The sequence below is a fragment of the Phocoena sinus genome, chromosome 15, assembly GCF_008692025.1.
Source record: "Phocoena sinus isolate mPhoSin1 chromosome 15, mPhoSin1.pri, whole genome shotgun sequence".
NCBI lineage: Eukaryota > Metazoa > Chordata > Mammalia > Artiodactyla > Phocoenidae > Phocoena > Phocoena sinus.
The window spans coordinates 48,909,018-48,931,478 of NC_045777.1; the positions used below are offsets into that span (position 1 = coordinate 48,909,018).

Consider the following 22,461-nt stretch of genomic DNA (forward strand, 5'->3'; position numbering starts at 1 on the left):
GCGCCATTCTGTCGTTTGCGCAGTCACTACACAGGCCAGCAGCGAGCCAGAAAATGTTCCAAGTTAACCCTCTGCCCTGATACACTAGCTCATCCCCCAAAGCCAGGGTGACTAAACTGTTAAATTTACAGCCAATTTCCACTTGTAGAAGTCCTTCATTCACCCCATAGCAAAGTACAGACAATGTCCTTGAGACAGCCTATGTAGACCAAACAGCAACTCTCTACTAGCTGCATGTTAATGTTTAGAGTTCCACGAGAACCATTTTATGGTTACACCTTACTTAGTAAGGAAAAAAACTCATTCAATAACCTAAATTCTAGGAACCACCACCCACAGAAAAAAAACCACCACCAAAAGAAAAAAAACTTACAGAAAAATCATCTCAACAGCCAAAGTAGATTACATAGAATAAAGGCCCAGTTGCTAAACATCATCTCTCTCACTCAAATTGTATGCAATCTTATTTACAGACAGTCTTACTAGGTGTAACAGGTTCCCCACCTGCTGGGAGGCTGAGGCAGGGAGTCAGAAAGGCAGGGCAGGAACAATAAGGAGTTCCATAAACCTGACGGAGAAAGTAACAGCCCCCATTTCTCCCCCCACCCGCCTCAAATCTAGATAGAAAAATGGGAGGGGGTCCGAGCAACCAAGGGATAGAAGCACACTGGCAAAAAGTCCTAGGTCTTTCCTGTTTTCTTTCAAGTGCCCAATTTCCTTCAGGATAAAATCCATGCCAAGCATTTTATGCCCTATCTTTCCAGCTTCCTTTCCCACTTCTCCCTGACGTGCACCCCGTAATTCCAGTCATACACGACCTCTGGGATTCCCTGAATACACCACATTCTCTAGTGATAGTTCACCTTCCTCCTCTGCCGCCGGCCAAGTCCTTCAGGGCTCAGCTCAGGCCTCCCCTCTGGGAAGGAAATGCTTACTTGGCCTCTCAACCACCATACACGCTAACACAGAGGACGATTATTTCCATCACAGAATCATCAACGACTGTGATGAACTTTCTATTGGGTGTCTCATTCTCTAGACTGTGCTCCTTAAGGGCAAGAACTAACAGTATCATTTTTTCTCCAACCCTATTCTACCTAAGAAATATCACCTACTTTATAAGATTTTGAAAAATGATTATCCCTTAAAATTTTTATGAAATGTTGTATTTTTTCCCCATTCTTTATGGTACAATTCTTCAGTTTACACCAAGGAAAATACTACATCTCAAAACTTTAGGGTTTTCTGAAAGAAACAAAGCGAAAAACTTCTAAGCAATTTTTATTGATCTCCACAGAATATTTTGGTCCTGATCAGACCTGCTATTATTTTCTTTTTCCTAAAGATACAGAACTTCAGACCTCTGACATACTGTTTGCATATACTTATAATGTTTATCTTTTAGATTCCTCATAACTAATTGACAAAAACAACTTGTAAAGAAGGAAAATTTTTACATCATTTGATTTTATAAGGACAACTCACTGCATATCACATCACGGAACCATGAATGTACTTGCGATGATGATGAAACTGAAAGACATTTTTTTTGAGCTATAACTGACACAGCATTGTTAGGTCACAACAACATACCTGTTGTTTCAAGTGTACAACATAATGATTCAGTATTTGTATACACTGTGAGATGATCACCATAATAAGTCTAGTTAGCATCCATCACCACACGTCGTTACAATTTTCCTTCTTGTGATGAGAACTTTTAAGATCTACTCTTTTAGCAACTTTCAAATATACAATAAGTACTATTACAATATTATAATCACCATGCTGTACATCACATCCCCAGAACTTATTTATTTTATAATAGAAGTTTGTACCTTTTGACCACCTTCACCCATTTTGCCCACCACCCTGCCTCTGGCAACCACCAATTTGTTCTCTTTATCTATGAGTTTGGGTTTTTTTCTTTAGATTCCACATATAATTGAGATCATAAGGTATTTGTCTTCCTCTGTTTGACTTATTTCACTTAGCTTAATGCCTTCAAGCTCCATCCATGTTGTTGCAAGTGGCAAAATCTCCTTTTTTATGGCTAAATAACATTCCATTTATGTATTTATATATGTGTGCACATTTTCTTTATTCACTTATCCATCAATGAACACTTAGGTTGCTTCTATGCCTTGGCTATTGTAAATAATGTTGCAATGAACAAGGGGTTGCATACATCTTTTATTCCTTTGCAAAAATACCCAGAAGTGGAGCTGATGGATCATACGGTAGTTCTTTAATTTTTAATTAAATTTAAAAATCAGTACGAGGAATCTTCATACTGATTTCCATAATGGCTGAACCAATTTACATTCCCCCCAATAGTGCACAAGGGTTCCCTTTTCTTCACATCCTCACCAACACTTGTTATTTCTGTCTTTTTTATAATTGACATTCTAATGCATATATGGTCAATTAATTTATGCCAAAGGAGCCAAGAATAAAAAGTTGACCCTTGAACACCTTGGGGGTTAGGGGTACTGACCCTCTGCACAATTGAAAATCTGCATATAATTTTATAGTCAGCCCTCCAAGTCCATGGTTCCGCATTGGTGGATTCAACCAACCACGGATCGTGTAGTACTACAGCACATATTTACTGAAAAAATCCACCTCTAAGTGGACCTGTGCAGTTCAAACCCATGCTATTCAAGGGTCAACTGTACAATGGGAAAGGACAATCTCTTTTAATAAATGGTTTTGGGAAAAGTGGACAGCCACGTACAGAAGAATGACACTGGACCACTATCTTACAGCATAAGGAAATTAACTCAAAAAATGGATTAAAAACTTGAATGAAGATATGAAATTGCAAATCTCCTAAAAGAAAACACAGATGGTAAGCTCTTCGACATAGGTCTTGGTGATGATTTTTTGGATCTGACTCCAAAAACCAAAAGCAACAAAAGCAAAAATCAGTAAGTGGAACTATATCAAATGAAAACACTTCTGCACAACAAAGAAAACCATCAACAAAATGAAAAGGCAATCTATTGAATGGGAGAAAATGTTTGCAAATCAGGTATCTGATAAGGTACATATCCAAAATATGTAAAGAACTCACTCACATACAACTCAGTAACAACAAAAAAAATTCAATTAAAAAATGAGCAGAGGCTCTGAATACACATTTTTCCAAAGACATAAAGATGGCCAAGAAGTACGTGAAAAGGTGCTCAACATCACTAATCATCAGGGAAACAATCAAAACCACCATGAGACATCACCTCAACTCTTGGTATCTTTATCAATGCCCTCTGCCTAACACATACACACAATCCCCCATCTACCCGGAACCGAAGCTGTTTAATAAATGTTTATTTAATCAACGTAAGTTTTCTACTTAATATTCTGTTCTAAAGGTCACAAATATATACTTTTTATTTCTAAAACTGTCTGATATGTAAGCATCACTTAATTTCAGAATAAATGCTAGATAAGAGATTTAATGTATACAGTATTCAATATGCAAAGAGTATGACCTTTAAGAAGTCAATATCCCATAAAACAAACTGACACATTTCAAAATTTCTGCAATCCCCTCCCCTGTTAAATAGCCATTTGATTCTGCAGTTGAAAAAATTTAAAAAGCACTACTTAATAATAAGATATATCTATTAGTAGTTTTATCCAAGGTGGAGAGAATGACTGTTTCAAGCACTTATTAATATTAGGGGGAAAAAGATCTCCACAATATTTTGCCTCACCTTTCACTAAGATAGGAAACAAAGAATACATTCCTAAACTGGGGAATGGAATACTGTTTGCAACAAAAGGAACAAACTGCTGATGTACAAATACCTTATCCTAAGTGAAAAGAACCCAGACTCAAAGGTTATGACTGCACAATTCCATTTATATGATACTCGTGCAAAGGTGAAAGAAACTACAGGGACAAAGAACATTTCAGTGAGTCAGCTCTACACACCACCAGTCCCTCCCATCAGGAAACTTGCATAAGCCTCTTAGATAGCCTCATCCACCAGAGGGCAGACAGAAGAAGCAAGAAGAACTACAATCCTGCAGCCTGTGGAACAAAAACCACATTCACAGAAAGACAGACAAGATGAAAAGGCAGAGAGCTATGTACCAGATGAAGGAACAAGCTAAAACCCCAGAAAAACAACTAAATGAAATAGAGATAGGCAACCTTCCGGAAAAAGAATTCAGAATAATGATAGTGAAGATGATCCAGGGGGCTTCCCTGGTGGCACAGTGGTTGGGAGTCCACCTGCCCATGCAGGGGGCACGGGTTCGTGCCCCGGTCCGGGAGGATCCCGCGTGCCGCCGAGCGGCTGAGCTCGTGAGCCACGGCCGCTGGGCCTGTGCATCTGGAGCCTGTGCTCCGCGACAGGAGAGGCCGCAACAGTGAGAGGCCCACGTACAGAAAAAAAAAAAAAAGTGATCCAGGATCTCGGAAAAAGAATGGAGGCAAAGATTGAGTAGATGCAAGAAATGTTTAACAAAGATCTAGAAGAATTAAAAACAAACAGAGACGAACAATGCAATAACTGAAATGAAAACTACACTACAAGGAATCAATAGCAGAATAACTGAGGCAGAAGAACAGGTAAGTGGCCTGGAGGACAGAATGGTGGAATTCACTGCTGCGGAACAGAATAAAGAAAAAAGAATGAAAAGAAATGAAGACAGCCTAAGAGACCTCTAGGACAACATTAAACTCAACAACATTCGCATTATAGGGGTCCCAGAAGGAGGAGAGAGAGAGAAAGGACCAGAGAAAATATTTCAAGAGATTATAGTCGAAAACTTCCCTAACATGGGAAAGGAAATAGCCACCCAAGTCCAGGAAGCGCAGAGAGTCCCATATAGGATAAACCCAAGGAGAAACACGCCCAGACACACAGTAATCAAATTGGCAAACATTAAAGACAAAGAAAACTTACTGAAAGCAGCAAGGGAAAAACGACAAATAACATACAAGGGAACTCCCATAAGGTTAACAGCTGATTTCTCAGCAGAAACTCTACAAGCCCCAAGGGAGTGGCATGATACACTGAAAGTGATGAAAGGGAAGAACCTACAACCAAGATTACTCTACCTGGCAAGGATCTCATTCATATTTGATGGAGAAATCAAAAGCTTTACAGACAAGCAAAAGCTAAGAGAATTCAGCACCACCAAACCAGCTCCACAACAAATGCTAAAGGAACTTCTCTAAGTGGGAAACACAAAAGAAAAGGACATACAAAAACAAACCCAAAACAATTAAGAAAATGGTCATAGGAACATACATATTGATAATTACCTTAAATGTGAATGGATTAAATGTTCCAACCAAAAGACACAGACTTGCTGAATGGATACAAAAACAAGACCCATATATATGCTGTCTACAAGAGACCCACTTCAGACATAGGGACACATTCAGAGTGAAAGTGAGGGGTTGGAAAAAGATATTCCATGCAAATGAAAATCAAAAGAAAGCTGGAGTAGCAATACTCATATCAGATAAAATAGACTTTAAAAAAAAGAATGTTACAAGAGACAAGGAATGACACTACATAATGATCAAGGGATCAATCCAAGAAGATATAACAACTATAAATATATATGCACCAAACACAGGAGCACCTCAATACATAAGGCAACTGCTAACAGCTATAAAAGAGGAAATCAACAGTAACACAATAATAGTGGGGGACTTTTAACACCTCACTTACACCAATGGACAGATCATCCAAAATGAAAATAAATAAGGAAACAGAAGCTTTAAATGACACAATAGACCAGATAGATTTAATTGATATTTATAGGACATTCCATCCAAAAACAGATTACACTTCCTTCTCAAGTGCACACGGAACATTCTCCAGGATAGATCACATCTTGGGTCACAAATCAAGCCTCAGTAAATTTAAGAAAACTGAAATCATATCAAGCATCTTTTCTGACCACAACGCTATGAGATTAGATATGAATTACAGGGAAAAAAACATAAAAAACACAAACAAATGGAGGCTAAACAATATGTTACTAAATACAAAGAGATCACTGAAGAAATCAAAGAGGAAATAAAAGAATACCTAGAGACAAATGACAATGAAAACATGATGATCCAAAACCTATGAGATGCAGCAAAAGTAGTGCTAAGAGGGAAGTTTATAGCTATACAAGCCTACCTCAAGAAACAAGAAAAATCTCAAATAAACAATCTAAATTTACACCTAAAGCAATTAGAGAAAGAAGAACAAACAAAACCCAAAGTTAGCAGAAGGAAAGAAATCATAAAGATCAGAGCAGAAATAAATGAACTAGAAACAAAGAAAACAACAGCAAAAATCAATAAAACTAAAAGCTGGTTCTTTGAGAAGATAAACAAAATTGATAAGCCATTAGCCAGACTCATCAAGAAAAAGAGGAGAGGACTGAAATCAATAAAATTAGAAATGAAACAGGAGAAGTTACAACAGACACCACAGAAATACAAAGCATCCTGAGAGACTACTACAAGCAACTCTATGCCAATAAAGTGGACAACCTGGAAGAAATGGACAAATTGTTAGAAAGGTATAACCTTCCAAGACTGAACCAGGAAGAAATAGAAAATATGAACAGACCAATCACAAGTAATGAAATTGAAACTGTGATTAACAATCTTCCAACAAACAAAAGTCCAGGACCAGATGGCTTCACAGGTGAATTCTATCAAACATTTAGAGAAGAGATAACACCCATCCTTCTCAAACTCTTCCAAAAAATTGTGGAGGAAGGAACACACGCAAACTCATTCTATGAGGCCACCATCACCCTGATACCAAAACCAGACAAAGATACTACAAAAAAAGAAAATTACAGACAATATCATTGATGAATATAGATGCAAAAATCCTCAACAAAATACTAGCAAACCGAATCCAACAACACATTGAAAGGATAGTACACCATGATCAAGTGGGATTTATCCCAGGGATGCAAGGATTCTTCAATATACACAAATCAATCAATGTGATACACCATATTAACAAATTGAAGAATAAAAACCATATGATCATCTCAATAGATGGCAGAAAAAGCTTTTGGCAATATTCAACACCCACTTATGATAAAAACTCTCCAGAAAGTGGGCATAGAGGGAACCTACCTCAACATAATAAAGGCCATATATGACAAACCCACAGCAAACATCATTCTCAATGGTGAAAAACTGAAAGCATTTCCTCTAAGATCAGGAACAAGACAAGGATGTCCACTCTCACCACTATTACTCAACATAGTTTTGGAAGTCCTAGCCACAGCAATCAGAGAAGAATAACAAATAAAAAGAATACAAATTGGAAAAGAAGTAAAACTGTCACTGTCTGCAAATGACATGACACTATACATACAGAATCCTAAAGATGTCATCAGAAAACTACTAGAGCTAATCAATGAATTTGGTAAAGTTGCAGGATACAAAATTAATGCACAGAACTCTCTTGCATTCCTATACACTAATGATGAAAAATCTGAAAGAGAAATTAAGGAAACAATCCCATTCACCATTGCAACAAAAAGAATAAAATACCTAGGAATAAACCTACCTAGGGAGACTAAAAACCTGTATGCAGAAAACTATAAGACACTGATGAAAGAAATTACAAGATGATACCAACAGATGGAGAGATATACCATGTTCTTGGACTGGAAGAATCAATACTGTGAAAATGACTATACACCCAAAGCAATCTACAGATTAAATGCAATCCCTATCAAATTACCAATGGCATTTTTTACAGAACTAGAACAAAAAACCTTAAAATTTGTATGGACACACAATAGACCCCGAATAGCCAAAGCAATCTTGAGGGAAAAAAACGGAGCTGGAGGAATCAGACTCCCTGACTTCAGACTATACTATAAAGCTACAGTAATCAAGAAAATATGGTACTGGCACAAAAACAGAAACATAGATCAATGGAACAAGATAGAGCGCCCACAGATAAACCCACACACCTATGGTCAACTAATCTATGACAAAGGAGGCAAGGATACACAATGGAGAAAAGACAGTCTCTTTAATAAGCGGTGTTGGGAAAACTGGACAGCTACATGTAAAAGAATGAAATTAGAACACTCTGTAACACCATACACAAAAATAAACTCAAAATGGATTCGAGACCTAAATGTAAGACCGGACACTATAAAACTCTTAGAGGAAAACATAGGAAGAACACTCTTTGACATAAATCACACCAAGATCTTTTTTGAACCATCTCCTAGAGTAATGGAAATAAAAACAAAAATAAACAAATGGGACCTAATGAAACTTCAAAGCTTTTGCACAGCCAAAGGAAACCATACTCAAGACAAAAAGACAACCTTCAGAATGGGAGAAAATATTTGCAAACGAATCAACGGACAAAGGATTAATCTCCAAAATATATAAACAGCTCATGCAGCTCAATATTAAAAAAACAAAGAACCCAATCCAAAAATGGGCAGAAGATCTAAATAGACATTTCTCCAAAGAAGACATACAAATGGCCAAGAAGCACATGAAAAGCTGCTCAACATCACTAATTTTTAGAGAAATGCAAATCAAAACTACAATGAGGTATCACCTCACACCAGTTAGAATGGGCATCATCAGAAAATCTACAAACAACAAATGCTAGAGAGGGTGTGGAGAAAAGGGAACCCTCTTGCACTGTTGGTGGGAATGTAAATTGATACAGCTACTATGGAGAACAGTATGGAGGTTCCTTAAAAAACTGAAAATAGAATTACCATGTGACCCAGCAATCCCACTACTGGGCATATACCCAGAGAAAACCATAATTCAAAAAGACACATGCACCCCAATGTTCATTGCAGCACTATTTACAATAGCCAGGTCATGGAAGCAACCTAAATGCCCATCGACAGACGAATGGATAAAGAAGATGTATGTGGTACATATACACAACGGAATATTACTCAATAAAAAGGAACGAAATTGGGTCATTTGTAGAGACGTGGGTGCATCTGGCGACTGTCATACAGAGTGAAGTAAGTCAGAAAGAGAAAAACAAATATCGTATATTAACGCATATATGTGGAACCTAGAAAAATGGTACAGATGAACCAGTTTGCAGGGCAGAAAATGAGACACAGATGTAGAGAACAAACGTATGGACACCAAGGGGGGAAAGCGGCGGGGGTGGGGTGTGTGTGCTGAATTGGGCGATTGGGATTGACATGTATACACTGATGTGTATAAAATTGATGACTAATAAGAACCTGCTGTATAAATAAAATTAAATTTAAATTTTTTTTAAAAAAAGAACATCAGTGGTTGTTGGGGATTGGAGGAGGTATTAATATGGGCACTTTTTTGGAGTGAAGGAACTATTCTATATTTTGATTGTGGTGGTAGTTACACAACTGTATATGGCCAAAATCTGCAGAACTTACACTAAAAATGGTGAATTTTACTTTATGTAAATTATCCTAAATGGAAAAAGTATACATTACTTTTAGCTTTTACTTCAAGAGCAACAATGTAAAAAATACTGTAGTCCCTTTTGAGAAAGATAATACTGAACACACCATAAGCTAATGGTAAACGATGTTGTCTTAGCTTAACAACTTGGCTTCTCTGGAGGATGAGCTAGCATGTCAGTGAACCGAAGACAGGAAGCAGACTTGATGCTGTTGGTTAACTGATCTACATTTGTTCCGTGGTCACACTCAGTTTCTAAGCCCTACCAAATTCCTCCTTAAATGTGTATTTCAAATCTATTCCTTCTCATCTACTCTTCAAATCTTCTATCACGCCCAAGATTAAAAATCTTCACCAATTCCCAAGCACCCACAAAAGTCCAAATTCATTAACACAGCATAAGAGGCCCTTTATTATCTGAACCAACCTACCCTTCCAGATTTATCTTCCACCACAGGCAACGATATTACTCACTGTTACCTTTCAGGAAGCAATTTGGCCATTTTTACCAAGAGCCTTAAAACAATCTAAACTCTTTGACCCTTTAACTAGTATTCCTACTTCAAGGAATTTATTCTGGGGAAATAATCTGCATAATACTAAAAATGAGACAGTCCAAATAAAAACAGAAGAATTACTAAGAAAATCATAATATATCCACAGGATAGCTTGTGATACAGCTGTTAAAATTATGTTTACGGTAAGCTTTTAATGACATGGGGGAAATAATTATGATTTGGTTTAAGTGAAAAAATAAGCTAGATATAAAGTTTTATGTACAGTAAAATACACAGAGGAAAAAGAAATTTCATCTCTAACAGTGGGAATATAAGTGACTTTATCTACTCCCTAGTTTCCTCTATTTTCCAAGTTTTCTATGATGAGAAAATTTTAAAAATCAGAAATATATACACACAAACACCAAACTTTTGACTCAGTAACTGCATACCTAGGACTCTATTTTGAACAAACAATGCCAATGAAGGCAAAGATTTATGCTCAAGGATGACTGGGCACTACTTACAATACGGATTAAAATCTAACAGGAAGATGATTTAGTACCATCACTGTATATGCATAATACCATTACAGTTTAAATAGTTTTTACAGATATATTTAACACACCATAAAATTGACCCATTTAAAGTGTAAATTCAGTGGGCTTTAGTATATTCACATTTGTGCATCCATCACAGTCTAGTTTTAGAACATTCTGAACACCTTAAAAAGAAACCCAGTACTCATGAACAATCACTCCTCTTTCCCATTCTTACCCACCCCAAACCTAGCCAACCACAAATTTACTTCCTGTCTCTATGTATCTGCCAATCCTGGATATTCTATATAAATGGAATCATACAACATGCAGTCTTTTTCTGACTGGCTTCTTTCACTTTACATGTGTTAAGGTTCATCCATGTCATAGCATGTATCAGTACATCATTCATTTTACTGACAAATAATACTCCATTGTACAGATATACTACATTTTATCTATCCAATCATCAGTCGATGGACATCTGGGTTGTTTCCACTTTGAGGCTATTATGAATAACACTATGAACATTCATGTACAAGTTTTTATGTGGACATGTGTTTTCATTTCACTTGGGTATATAACTAGGAGTGAAACTGCTGGGTCATATGGTAACGCCTAAGTTTAACTTCTTAAGGAAATGTCAAACCATTTTCCAAAATGGCTGCACCATTTTACATTCCCACCAGCAACATATGTGGGAGGGTTCCAACTTCCCCATGCCCTTGCCAACATGTTAGTTTTTTTACAGCCATCCTAGTGGGTATGAAATAGGATCTCACTATGTTTTGATCTGCATTTCCTAGTGGCTAATGATTTTGAGCATATTTTCATGAGCTTATTGACCATCTGTGTATCTTCCTTTAGAAAAATGTCTATTCAAAGCCTTTGCCCATATAATTCAGTTGTCTTTTTATTGTTGAGTTGTAAGAGTTCTTCATATATTCTGCAAGTTCCTTGTCAGACATATGATTTGCAAATATTTTCTCCCATTTTCTGGGTTGTCTTTTCCACTTTCTCAATGGTGTTCTTTGATGCAAAAAAGTTTTCAATTCTAATAAAGTCCAATTTTTCTCTTGGCACCTGTGCTTTTGGTGTCACTGCCTAAAAATACCACGAAAATTGTCAAAAAAACACTGCCTAATCCAAGTTTACAAAGATTTATGCCTATGTTTTCTTCTAGGAGTTTTATAGCTTTAGCTCTTATATTTAGGTCTCTGACCCATTTTGAGTTAAATTTTGTATATAGTGTGAAGCAGGGATCCAAATTCATTCATGTGGACATCAGCTGTCCCAGCATCATTTGTTGAAGACGCTATTCGTTTCCCCATTAAATTAGATTGACACCCTTGTCACACTGAGATGTGAGAAATAAAGGACATAAAACTGTTACAGATGAACTCAACTGTTTGAGAAAAATCTACATTGACATTCTCCAGATATTCACTATCTCCCTTATTTCCATTATAGTACTTATTACAATCTCCAATTATTTATTTACTGATTTCTTACCTGTCTCCCCCATGAGAATGTATATTCCATAGGAAAAGGGACTTTGTCTTGTACACTGTTGAATCTCTAGAACCTACAACAGTACTTGATTCCCAGAAGGTACCTAACACTTATTTATTGAAAGAATGAGCATATGTTTAAAATGGCTTGAAAGAAAGTGCACCAAATGCACTTTGGATAGGACTGTCATTACAACTCAATTTTCCTTAATGTTATATAACAAACATACATTATTATTACAATCAGATGTGAAGATATTTTAAAGATCTGTAATACTTCTGCATCAATTTGTTGTTCCTCAAAGTTCCAAGAACCTCAATTTTTTTTTTTTTTTTGCGGTACGCGGGCCTCTCACTGTTGTGGCCTCTCCCATTGCGGAGAACAGGCTCCAGACGCACAGGCTCAGCGGCCATGGCTCACGGGCCCAGCCGCTCCGCGGCATGTGGGATCTTCCCGGACCGGGGCACGAACCCGTGTCCCATGCATCGGCAGGTGGACTCTCAACCACTGCGCCACTAGGGAAGCCCCAAGAACCTCAATTTTTGCCAAACTATTTTGGCTTCTTTTATATAGTACCCCAGCACAATGACACCACCAACTACCTAGTGGCTCAAGTCTAAATCTTCGGAATTATCTTTGATGTCTTTCCTTCCCCTATGCCACACACCCAAATGATCAGTAAGTCCGGTCAGCTCTTCCCCCAAATATACAATATCCAATCACTTCTCACTATCCCAGTACTAACAATCCTAATCCAAGCTACCACTGACTGATTGAATAATAGCAACAGTCAATCAGTTTTGTCCCCATTTGTACACCTATATCCTATCTCACTGCACAACTTAACACCCTAACACCTCCCTACCACCAGACACCCGCAATCACCTTGGCTCACCCAGCTCTAGCTCCTGCCTACAGTCCATTTCCTACTTTTCTCCCTGCTTTTCACTGAATTCCAACTACACAAACCTTTTATTGTCCCTGGCATGTCAAGCTCATTCTCTTCTCAAGGCCTTTCTACTTACAGAGTTCCTTCTGCCTAAAATGCTCTTAACATGGCTAGCTAGCTCCTTCTTGCCATGCAAGTCTTAAGCTCAAATGTCACCCCAAGAGGACTTCCCTAAGAAACTACCCCAAGGTACCCAACTTTTCTAGTACTCCCTATTGATCACCCTATTTTTTTTCACACCAGTTGCCATTACCTGACATGATCTTGTAATTTTTTGGTTGTCCCTCCCACCTGCCCACCTCCATTAGAATATAACTTCTACAAGGAATGGACTTTGTTTTTCTGTACTGTATGCCAAGTACCTGGGTCAGTTCTCGGCATATAATAACTTCTCATATATTTATTGAATAGATGATTGCTATTCTAAACCTTGAGGGCAATGAACAACTGTGTTTCATTCTCCATTAATTACTTCAAGAAAAATATAACTATGAGTGGAAGACAAGATATTTTTACATCAAGGATCAAAATCACCTCAAAAGTCAAATTAAAAAGTTGATCATAAAAAAATGATCATATATAATGATTCCAAGTAAAATAAAATTAGTTTAAAGAAATAATAAACAATTAGAAACATGTTTTTATGCACTCCTTCACCGTTTTCATTTTATCTACAATTACTGAAGTAAACACTGGTGTACTCAGAATATAAAGAAAAGAGACTGTTAAACTTGGATGTAAGGTTGTTTAATATTATTATTTTAGCCAGTGCTGATAAGCACTTTACTATGTGCCAGGCATTGCTTTACTTATATGCATCAACAAAATGTTGTGATGGTTAAGTACTATTATCATCCCCACTTGGAGGAATGATGAAATTGAGGCACAGAACAGTCAGTAATGTGTCTAAGGTTATACAGTCAGTAAGTGGCAGAGCCAAGATTCAAAACACCTAGGCAGCCAGACTCTGGGCTCAAGCTCTTAACCACTTCTCAGTATAGTTTAACAGTAATGATAACAATACCTACCTCACTGGGTTGCTAGAAGGATTGAGTGAGATAAGTTAACACAACGCCTGACACGCAGTAAATACTTATAAGTTATCTAAGATAGCATTACTTCTTGTTCTTTCATTTGTTGAGCTTTCAAGTGCTTTTTCTATGGTTCAGGATGCCTCAATGAGCATCAAATACCATTCAGTTTCATTTTTAAGAAAGAAAGAGAATTGGCATTACTGAGCAGTTTTTGCATGTCAGAATTAGTTGAAAGGTGCTACTCTAATAATACTTGCCTTATCTATCTCAAAGGATTTTCACTGTTAAGACTCGAACTAAATTATAACAAAATATACAAAGGGGAGGTACTATTCAATTAGTTCAGTACTTAAAACTCAATTCCCATTGTATTAAAAAAAAGGTATGTGGGAATAGAAAGTATAAAAATTAAAGTAATCCATCTCCATGGGACCCGGCCACTCATTCGTGTTCATTTGGTAACATCTGTTGTGGGCCTACTTGGAGAGGTATTGTGGTATTGACATATACAAATCCTAGCCAATGGAGCTCAACAGTCTAGTCCCACAAAACATCTTAATAAGTTCCATAAAAGGGATTCACAGGCTACCTCAGCACTGTTAGTCATATGCAGACATGCCAAGAATTAACAAAAGTGTTAGTACCCACACTGACGTCCCCTTACAAATTAAACAGGCCAATCCACAAAGTCTGAGGCTGGTCCATTAAGGTGGCCACTAACCACATGTGGTTTAGAGAGTTCATTAAACATGGCCAGTGCTGCCGGGGAACTGCATTTTTAATTTTATTTCACTTTAATTAACTTAAATTTTTAAATTCATTATCAATTCCATTACTGGAAAACTAAGTATGCTTGGAGCAACTTAAGTATATGACTCTGCCTTTTCAACTATAAATTTTATGTCTAAATATATACCAAATATTTCCAATGAAAATTGAGCATCTGAATTGAGCTGTGCTGAGTATAAAATATACAATGGATTTCAAACAATTTGTATGAGAGAAGAATGTAAAATGTCTCATTTTTTAATTGATTAAATGTTGATACAATATTTCAGATATATTGGGTTAAACAAATTTCATCTTTTCTTTTTATCTTTTTAATGGGGCTACTAGAAAATTTAAAAATACATATGTAACTCACATTTTATTTCTATTCGACAACATTGGTCTAAAGATGACTTACAACGTTTTTAAAACAAGGCCTCAATGATTTGAGAATTCCTCAGAGCTTCAGAGCTTCCATAACTGACTTAAAAGATAGCTCCAGAGCCAGCTGGAGAAGTTTTACCTATATCTGCCCATGCTTTAGTTTTAGCTCTATTACTTAAAAAAAAAAACACTACCACCAACAAAAATGTGCTTTGTGAAAGAATTTAAAAATTTACAAGTTGGCCATCTTCTGAAAACAAGCCAAGACAGGAATATGGGTAGAAAATTCTATGGGTAGAAAAACATGGGTAGAAATAGGAGGAACAACCTATAAAGTAACACAAAAATGTTGAAAGTAGTAAACAGTCTTCCTCTAATGTGATCCAAAAGCACAAACACACAGATAAATCAGTTTTAAATGTAGGTTTCCTGCTACAATACGCACTGAAGTTTCTACCTTTCAAGTGCTCGTCCTAAGCCTTGTTGCAACAGAATAAGAGTTCTTTGACGGTCCCTTGTCATGTCAAAAAAATAAAGCCAAAATCTCCACCATTTCACACTACAGATTAAAATATGAATTTTAAGAATTCTGACTGCATTTTTCCTGAAATGAGCTACTTTTAAAAGATCTACCAAAATTTGATTCTTTAACACAGCAAACAAATCATGAAATAGGGTAAACAGCACATAAGCATTACAATGTCAGCTACTAGACGACAATCTTACAAGAGTTAAGGATCACTCAAGACTATGGACTCAACTCTATGGGGGCCCTTGTACAGAAGATTCCTTGTACATGAATTCCAAGATTCCATGAATTAAGTAACAAGTCTGTCAAAGCATTACTGAGATGAACCAATCTGATGTTTATTTTTCTATCCTCCTCCCAATGTAAAATTTCAAGCAAAATGAACAGGAGACAGCTTTTAGAAGCAGGACAACTCCAAGTGAAAACTCATTTCTAACACCAATGATTAAAATATTTCTGAGTGTTACATATAAATCTTTGGGTATGTCTTTCATGGAAAACCTAGAGAGGAATATTAGGCTATGTGGAAAGGTAGCTCAAGATGCTTAAATAACAAGCATCATGTTTATGGTTTATTATTTTCTGTGGTTTAGGTATGCAAATAGCAAAGACTACGACAGAGACCAGGCCTAGTTATTCAGACTAGAGCATTACTCTGTAGATAAAAAAAAAAGTACATGTTAAAACAACAGATTTTAAAGAGTTTCAATTTTTTTTTTCAAATTTCAAATGTGGTGTTCAGCTCAAAGTATCTTAATTATTACTGAAAGAAAATATAAGTTACATTAACATAAATAAAAACACAAATGTTTATAATCTTCCTGTATACAATAAACACCATTTTGATTTAAAATAATTCTGTTTATGAAAAACGATTATGGTTATTTGTTTTATTTTTTTAATAGCCTTTATTTTGTAGAGACATTGTAGGTTCACAGCAAAATTGAGCAGAAAGTACAGTTTTCCCGTATATCCCATGTGTGTTTGTTTTTAACATTTTGGCTAGAAGCCACACATAACCTAGATTTTATATAGTGCCCAGGAAAAGCAAAAGACATATTGACCATCTTGTCCAAAAGCCTCACATTTGGAGAATTAAAATAGTTCTGGTAGAGGCCTGTTAAGTTCTAGGTAGCCTAAATTAAGTAAAACTTAATCATCACGGTTGTAAATTCTTTGTTGCCTTTATTCCCCAGAAAAACACCCTCAGAAAAGGCACTGGGATTCCTTCTGGCCCTCTGAAAATTGTGTTTCTGATGCAACCACCCATTAAAAAATACGCAATCCCAAATTAAAAATCCCCAAAACGGAGGAAAAAGAAAGAAAAGGATAAGTATAGAACAGAGGATGTTAATCTCCACGCCCTGTGGCAAAGATGGAACTCTACTCTGGATCACTGTGCATTCTACCACAACCAGGGCCGCACAAGGGCAGGTGGCTAGAATTAAGAGTACTGAACTTCTGTTACTTAGCAGCTTGAGAGGCAGGCAAAGAAAAGCAGGTGCCAGAGGCAAGGTATATTAGTCTTCATTATGCAGGTCTGGCTTTGACAAGCACATTCTCACTGATTTTCTTTTAAGGTTAGATTTACTTTATGGCTCCACAAATGAGTTTATATGAAGACGTGAGGAGTATTTACACAATGTCAGGGTCACTGAAAGCGCATGCATGTAAAAACATAAGCTGCAACAAGAATGAAAAGATACTCAACTACTGCTAATCAGAGAAATGCAAATTAAAAGAATGAGAAACCATTTCACACCTATCAGATTGGTTTTCAAAGTCTCATAATGCCAAGTAGTGAAAATAGAGAAACAGGCTTGTGAAAGCAGCTGATGGGAGGCAAACTAGAACTAAACCTCACCAAGTTCTTTTTTTCAAAGTTGCAAAAGGATACACGAAGCATGATAACATTTATGTAAAATCTTAAAATACGTCAAGGCAACACATATTATTACAGATGCATACATGTACAACTGAAAGTATGGACACATCAATGAAATGTGTTAGTTTCAGGTGACTATGCTGTCCTTTTACCTGAGCCCTGAGCTCCTGAAAAGCAGTGAAGATTAAGAAATTCACTCCCATCATTTTGTGTTCAGGGCAACAGAAGGATCCTGCTCTTGCTTACTTCCAGATTAAGACATGTCCCCAGGCTTCCTCAAGACTCCTCAGTTTACCAGCCCCAGGTCTCTGTCCTTTTTTGTTGTTGTTTTTGTTTGTTTTTGAGATGTTCCTCATTTCAATTAATGTTCTCTCAAATGCAATAACCTGCAAAAATCATCTCCTTAATCGGCCAGTACATTACGTCTTTGACACAGGAGTGGTTACCTCTGGGGAGAGAAGGGAATGGGATGAGGAAAAAGATGCGTATTTACCTGTAAAGGTAACATAAAAACCTGAAATATGGCAAAAAGTTAACCTTTTCTTTTTTTGTACAAAGGAACATTCTGTGTACCTTCCTGCTTAAAATGTTTCAAAATTAATTTTAAAATTATTTTAAAAGCTGATGTGGAGTCAGAAAAGGCCACAAGTCAATTAAACCTTTACAGACTGTTTTCTAATATGTTAAATGGGCACAGGAACACATGCCCAACCTCTTCCACTAGATTGCTTAAGTAAGAGTGTTTTTGCTAATCATCAAGTGGAAGAATACAGGTGTAATTCGGTCTGAGCCAACAGCTCAGTTTGTTAGAGCCGAGTTCTGATTAGGGTAAGGTTAAGGGTTAGATTATCATGCAGACCTTTACTGTTTCAGGGACAAGACTACACTCTGACTTCCCAGAGAGCCACGGGTTACAAGAGGAGGTAGGCCAGTCTCCTGTGATGTCTCAATCCATACCCAACAGGAAGAACTACTCAGCAGATAACCCTAGGAATTTGATGGTAGGCTGGTAAATAATCTTTGTATGAGGAAGCTGGCGCACCCAGTACACACGCACACCAAAGTTTTGTTTGGAGTGTGTAGATGTGGTTCCTGTGGAGGGTAGGCTTTTTTTTTTTTTTTTTGGCACTGTAAAGTGAGACTTTAAAAACATGAAATCTCATCTTAAAGTGCTCAGGGTGATCTGAGTTGGTTTCAAATTGCTTTATTCCCAAGTGCTTCGAGAAGACTTGGTGAGTACCAGGAAGTGATTTTGTTAACGTAGAACAAATCCATCAACAGTTAAAATTTAATCTGAAAAAAAAAATCTTAGAAACTTGGAACCAAGTATCCAACCAACAGATCTAAACAGTTTCAAATACAGAGGTAAAGTGCTAAAATCAGGGAATAAACGTACACCTTCATAATATTCTCTAATAGCTGGAATGAAGGGAGAAGCTCTGTGCTCATAAAGCTAAATACAAGAGTAAGCTTTAAAAATGGTCATCTGCACAAATGAACTGATCTACGAAACAGACAGACTCACAGACAAAGAGAACAGACTTGTGGTTGCCAAGGGGGAGGGGGTTGGGGAGGGACAGATTGAGGTTGGGGTTAGCAGATGTAAGCTTCTACATATAGATCCTACTGTATAGCACAGAAAACTATATTCAACATCCTATGATAAACCATACTGGAAAACAATATTTTAAAAAGAATGTATATATGTATGTATGACTGAAGCACTCTGCTGGACAGCAGAAATGAACACAACATTGTAAGTCAACTGTGTCAATTAAAATAATAAAATAAAGATGGTCACCTGTACTCTAAACTCTCTTTCTTTGCAAGCATCCTAACAAGAGTAGTTCATAAGTTCTTCCGACCTCCCGAAGTTTGAAACGTACTCGGAATCACCCATCTTGATTAATTTTTATTTCTCCTCCTCCTTCCGAACCATAAATATTTTAAATAGACCCTTCATTTTATTTGAATGTATAGAAATAAGAAAGTTAAGCTTTAAAGTTTAAGCATTTAGCTAAAGTAAAAAGGTTTGGTCCTATTTTCAAACAGAAAATAAAGTTATGTCAAATCAGAAGGCACTAAAGCCGGCTCCAGCCTGATTCAAAGCACTTTCGTCTGAGAGGATGGTCTTAAATTTATGAAAACTCAAAGCCCTAAGATTAAGTCTTTTAGCATAAAGTAGTAATATAAAGTAGTACAATCTTAAAGAAGTTAGAAAGTTGTAAGATGCCGATCTCCTTTGTAGCTTACAAAATCAAACCAAAGAAGAACCAAAAACTGAACAACATCAAATTCGTACTACATATCCTCAGTCATCCAGAAACTACTGTTTAATCTCTAATTTTCTTCCACCACTGAACCAGTCTGCATAGCCCTGAAAGGCGCAATACCTTAAGAAAACCCAAATTGTCATTCAGTGAAAACATTATGTAGGAAGATAAACTGGTACCAACTGTTTCCAGGCAGACAGATGCAATAACAGAGTAATATTTCCAGCAAAGTCTGGTAAGCCTTTGCCTGCAAATCATTGACCAAAAATGGTAACAGAATGCGCAGACTACAGAAAACGACAAAATGTCCTACTTGATCGTCCACTTAGGAGCACGGTTCTACAGCAAACGAGTGACAGTTTACAAGGGAAAATACGTGAATTAAGCAGTCCAACACCTAGAATATGCGGAACATCTGTTTACTTTTTAGCGACTCGAATAGCTTAATGGACTTTAAAAAGCTTTTTCATTTGCTTTAGTTAGCATCCCAGCATCATGCCCACCCCCTGCCCGCTAAATGCTGGCAGAGCCAACCTGTTTGCAGGTAAAAGAAAATCTGTGACCGTACATGGAGGCCGGACAGGCCACCGCCCGGCCGAACGCGCAGGACGAGGAGCTGCGGGACGCGGACCACCGGGGGCGGCAGCAAAGGACCGCAGGCCCGGTTCGGAATCGCGGGGGTCACGCTCGGTGGCCATCCCGCCCCCCAGGTGGCTCAATACAGGCCTCGTTCCCTCCTCAAGACGCACGGACCTCAGAAGCCGAAACCGCCCGAGTCGCCGACCGCCCGCTCCCGGCCTCGGCGAAACGTGCTCCAAAGAGGCCCCACCCGGGAGCGCGGGCGGACCCCGGGCGGCGTCGCCGGGGAGGGGGGTCGACCCCGGCTGGGCTACCGAGGCCAGGGGGAGGCCCCGCGCCGGCGGCGACGGCGAGAATGCAGCGGCCGGGGAGCCGCCCCGGCGCGGGGCCCAGCGGGTCCGCGGCGGCCGAAGCCCGGGTCCCCCCGCGCCGCCGCCGCCCCGACCCCGCGGCGCCCCGGGCCTCCAGCTTACCATCTTCGCCGCGGCGGCCGCAGAGCGCGGAGAGGGAGCCGGCGAGCACCAAGTCTGCGGAGCGACCTCCTCACAGCAGCCCCGCTAGCCTCCCAGGGACTGGCGGGCGCCTCGGGCCCAGACGCGGCGGCGCACGTCACGCGCTGCCCACCGTTGCTACGCAACCGGCCGGCCTGGCAACGCCCCGCCCCGGCAGTCCCCCCAACCCCGACTCCGCGGGGGCGGGGTCTTCCTCGCCTTCCGGAGAAGAGGCACCGGGTACCCCTCACCAGCTCTGGCCTGTGGGGCGGGGGCGAGGTCCTCCCCCAACAGCTCCGGACGAGGGGGCGGAGCTTCAGCTGGCACCTGCGGGCGAGGGGCGGTGGCCCCTTCACCGGGGCGGGACCACGTAGCGCCCCGCCCACTGAGCCGCCGTTGCCCTTACATGGAAGTAGCCACCTGGCCAGGTGTGCACCGCCGCGAGGGGCGGGGCCTGGGAGGGGGAGGGGTGAGAGGGGCGGGGCCCGCGGCGGAGGAGACGGGAGGGAGGGGGGAGGAGGAGGGAGGAGGAGGGAGGGAGGAAGGAGGAGGGAGGGAGGGGGAGGAGGAGGGAGGGGGAGGAAGGAGGACGACAGGGAGGGAGGGAGGGAGGGACGAAGAAAGGTCCAGCGGGAGCAGGGGCGCGGGCGGTCGCGGGGGCCGCGCGTCCCGCATTTTTTACCTACTTTGGTGAGATTCCCGCCATCCTCGCCTGATTGGCCCAGACCTGCACGTCTGGCCCTCGGGCGAGAGGAAAAATCTGCACATTTTTCCTCTTTGCCGAGGCGACTGTGGCGATTCAGAGCCCTCTGAGTCACCGCTAATTTCAGGTCTGGAAAAAACAAGGAGTGATTTATTTGTCTTTGGGAACAGCCCGGGAAAGGAGCACTGCAGTCCGCAACAGTGTGGCTGTGAAACGGCAGAGATGCCTCAGGATGGTGGCGCCAGCCCCGCTGCTCCGTTTTGGGGGTTTTTAATTTGGGATTGCGTTTTTTTTAATGGGCGGTTGCATCAGAAACACAATTTTCAGAGGGCCAGAAGGAATCCCAGCGCCTTTTCTGAGGGTGTTTTTCTGGGGAATAAAGGCAACAAAGAATTTACAACCGTGATGATTAAGTTTTACTTAATTTAGGCTACCTAGAACTTAACAGGCCTCTACCAGAACTATTTTAATTCTCCAAATGTGAGGCTTTTGGACAAGATGGTCAATATGTCTTTTGCTTTTCCTGGGCACTATATAAAATCTAGGTTATATGTGGCTTTTATTCTGGCCTCTAGAGACTCATTTCTCGTTACTCTCCTGTTTTGTGTTTGTTTTCTTTTTAAGAAAGAAAGTTGTGGCAATTCTAAGCCTTACCACCTACTACAAGATTTTTGGCAGGCTAGAGCAGTGGTTTGCAATGTGAACGAGACCTTATTCCAAGTCAGATTTGTGTGCCCCATCCCCAGAGTTTCTGACAATGTATCTCAGGTGAGACCCAAGAATTTGCATTTCTAACAATTCCCAGGTGATGCTGATGTGACTGGTGGGTATCGGGCACTTTGAGAAGAAAGAACCCACCTGTATCCAGCTGCAGCTGGAGCC

General features: G+C 39.4%; 1 protein-coding gene across 1 annotated transcript in view; it reads right to left on the bottom strand.

Annotated features, from left to right (window-relative positions):
* DSTN (destrin, actin depolymerizing factor) overlaps positions 1-21,239 on the bottom strand; it is a 37,819-nt gene extending 16,580 nt beyond the window's left edge. Inside the window, exon 1 of the mRNA XM_032606480.1 lies at positions 20,859-21,239. Coding sequence (XP_032462371.1) covers positions 20,859-20,861 — 3 coding nt within the window. The 5' untranslated portion in view covers positions 20,862-21,239. The remainder of the gene's footprint in view (positions 1-20,858) is intronic.
* Positions 21,240-22,461: the final 1,222 nt, after the last annotated feature.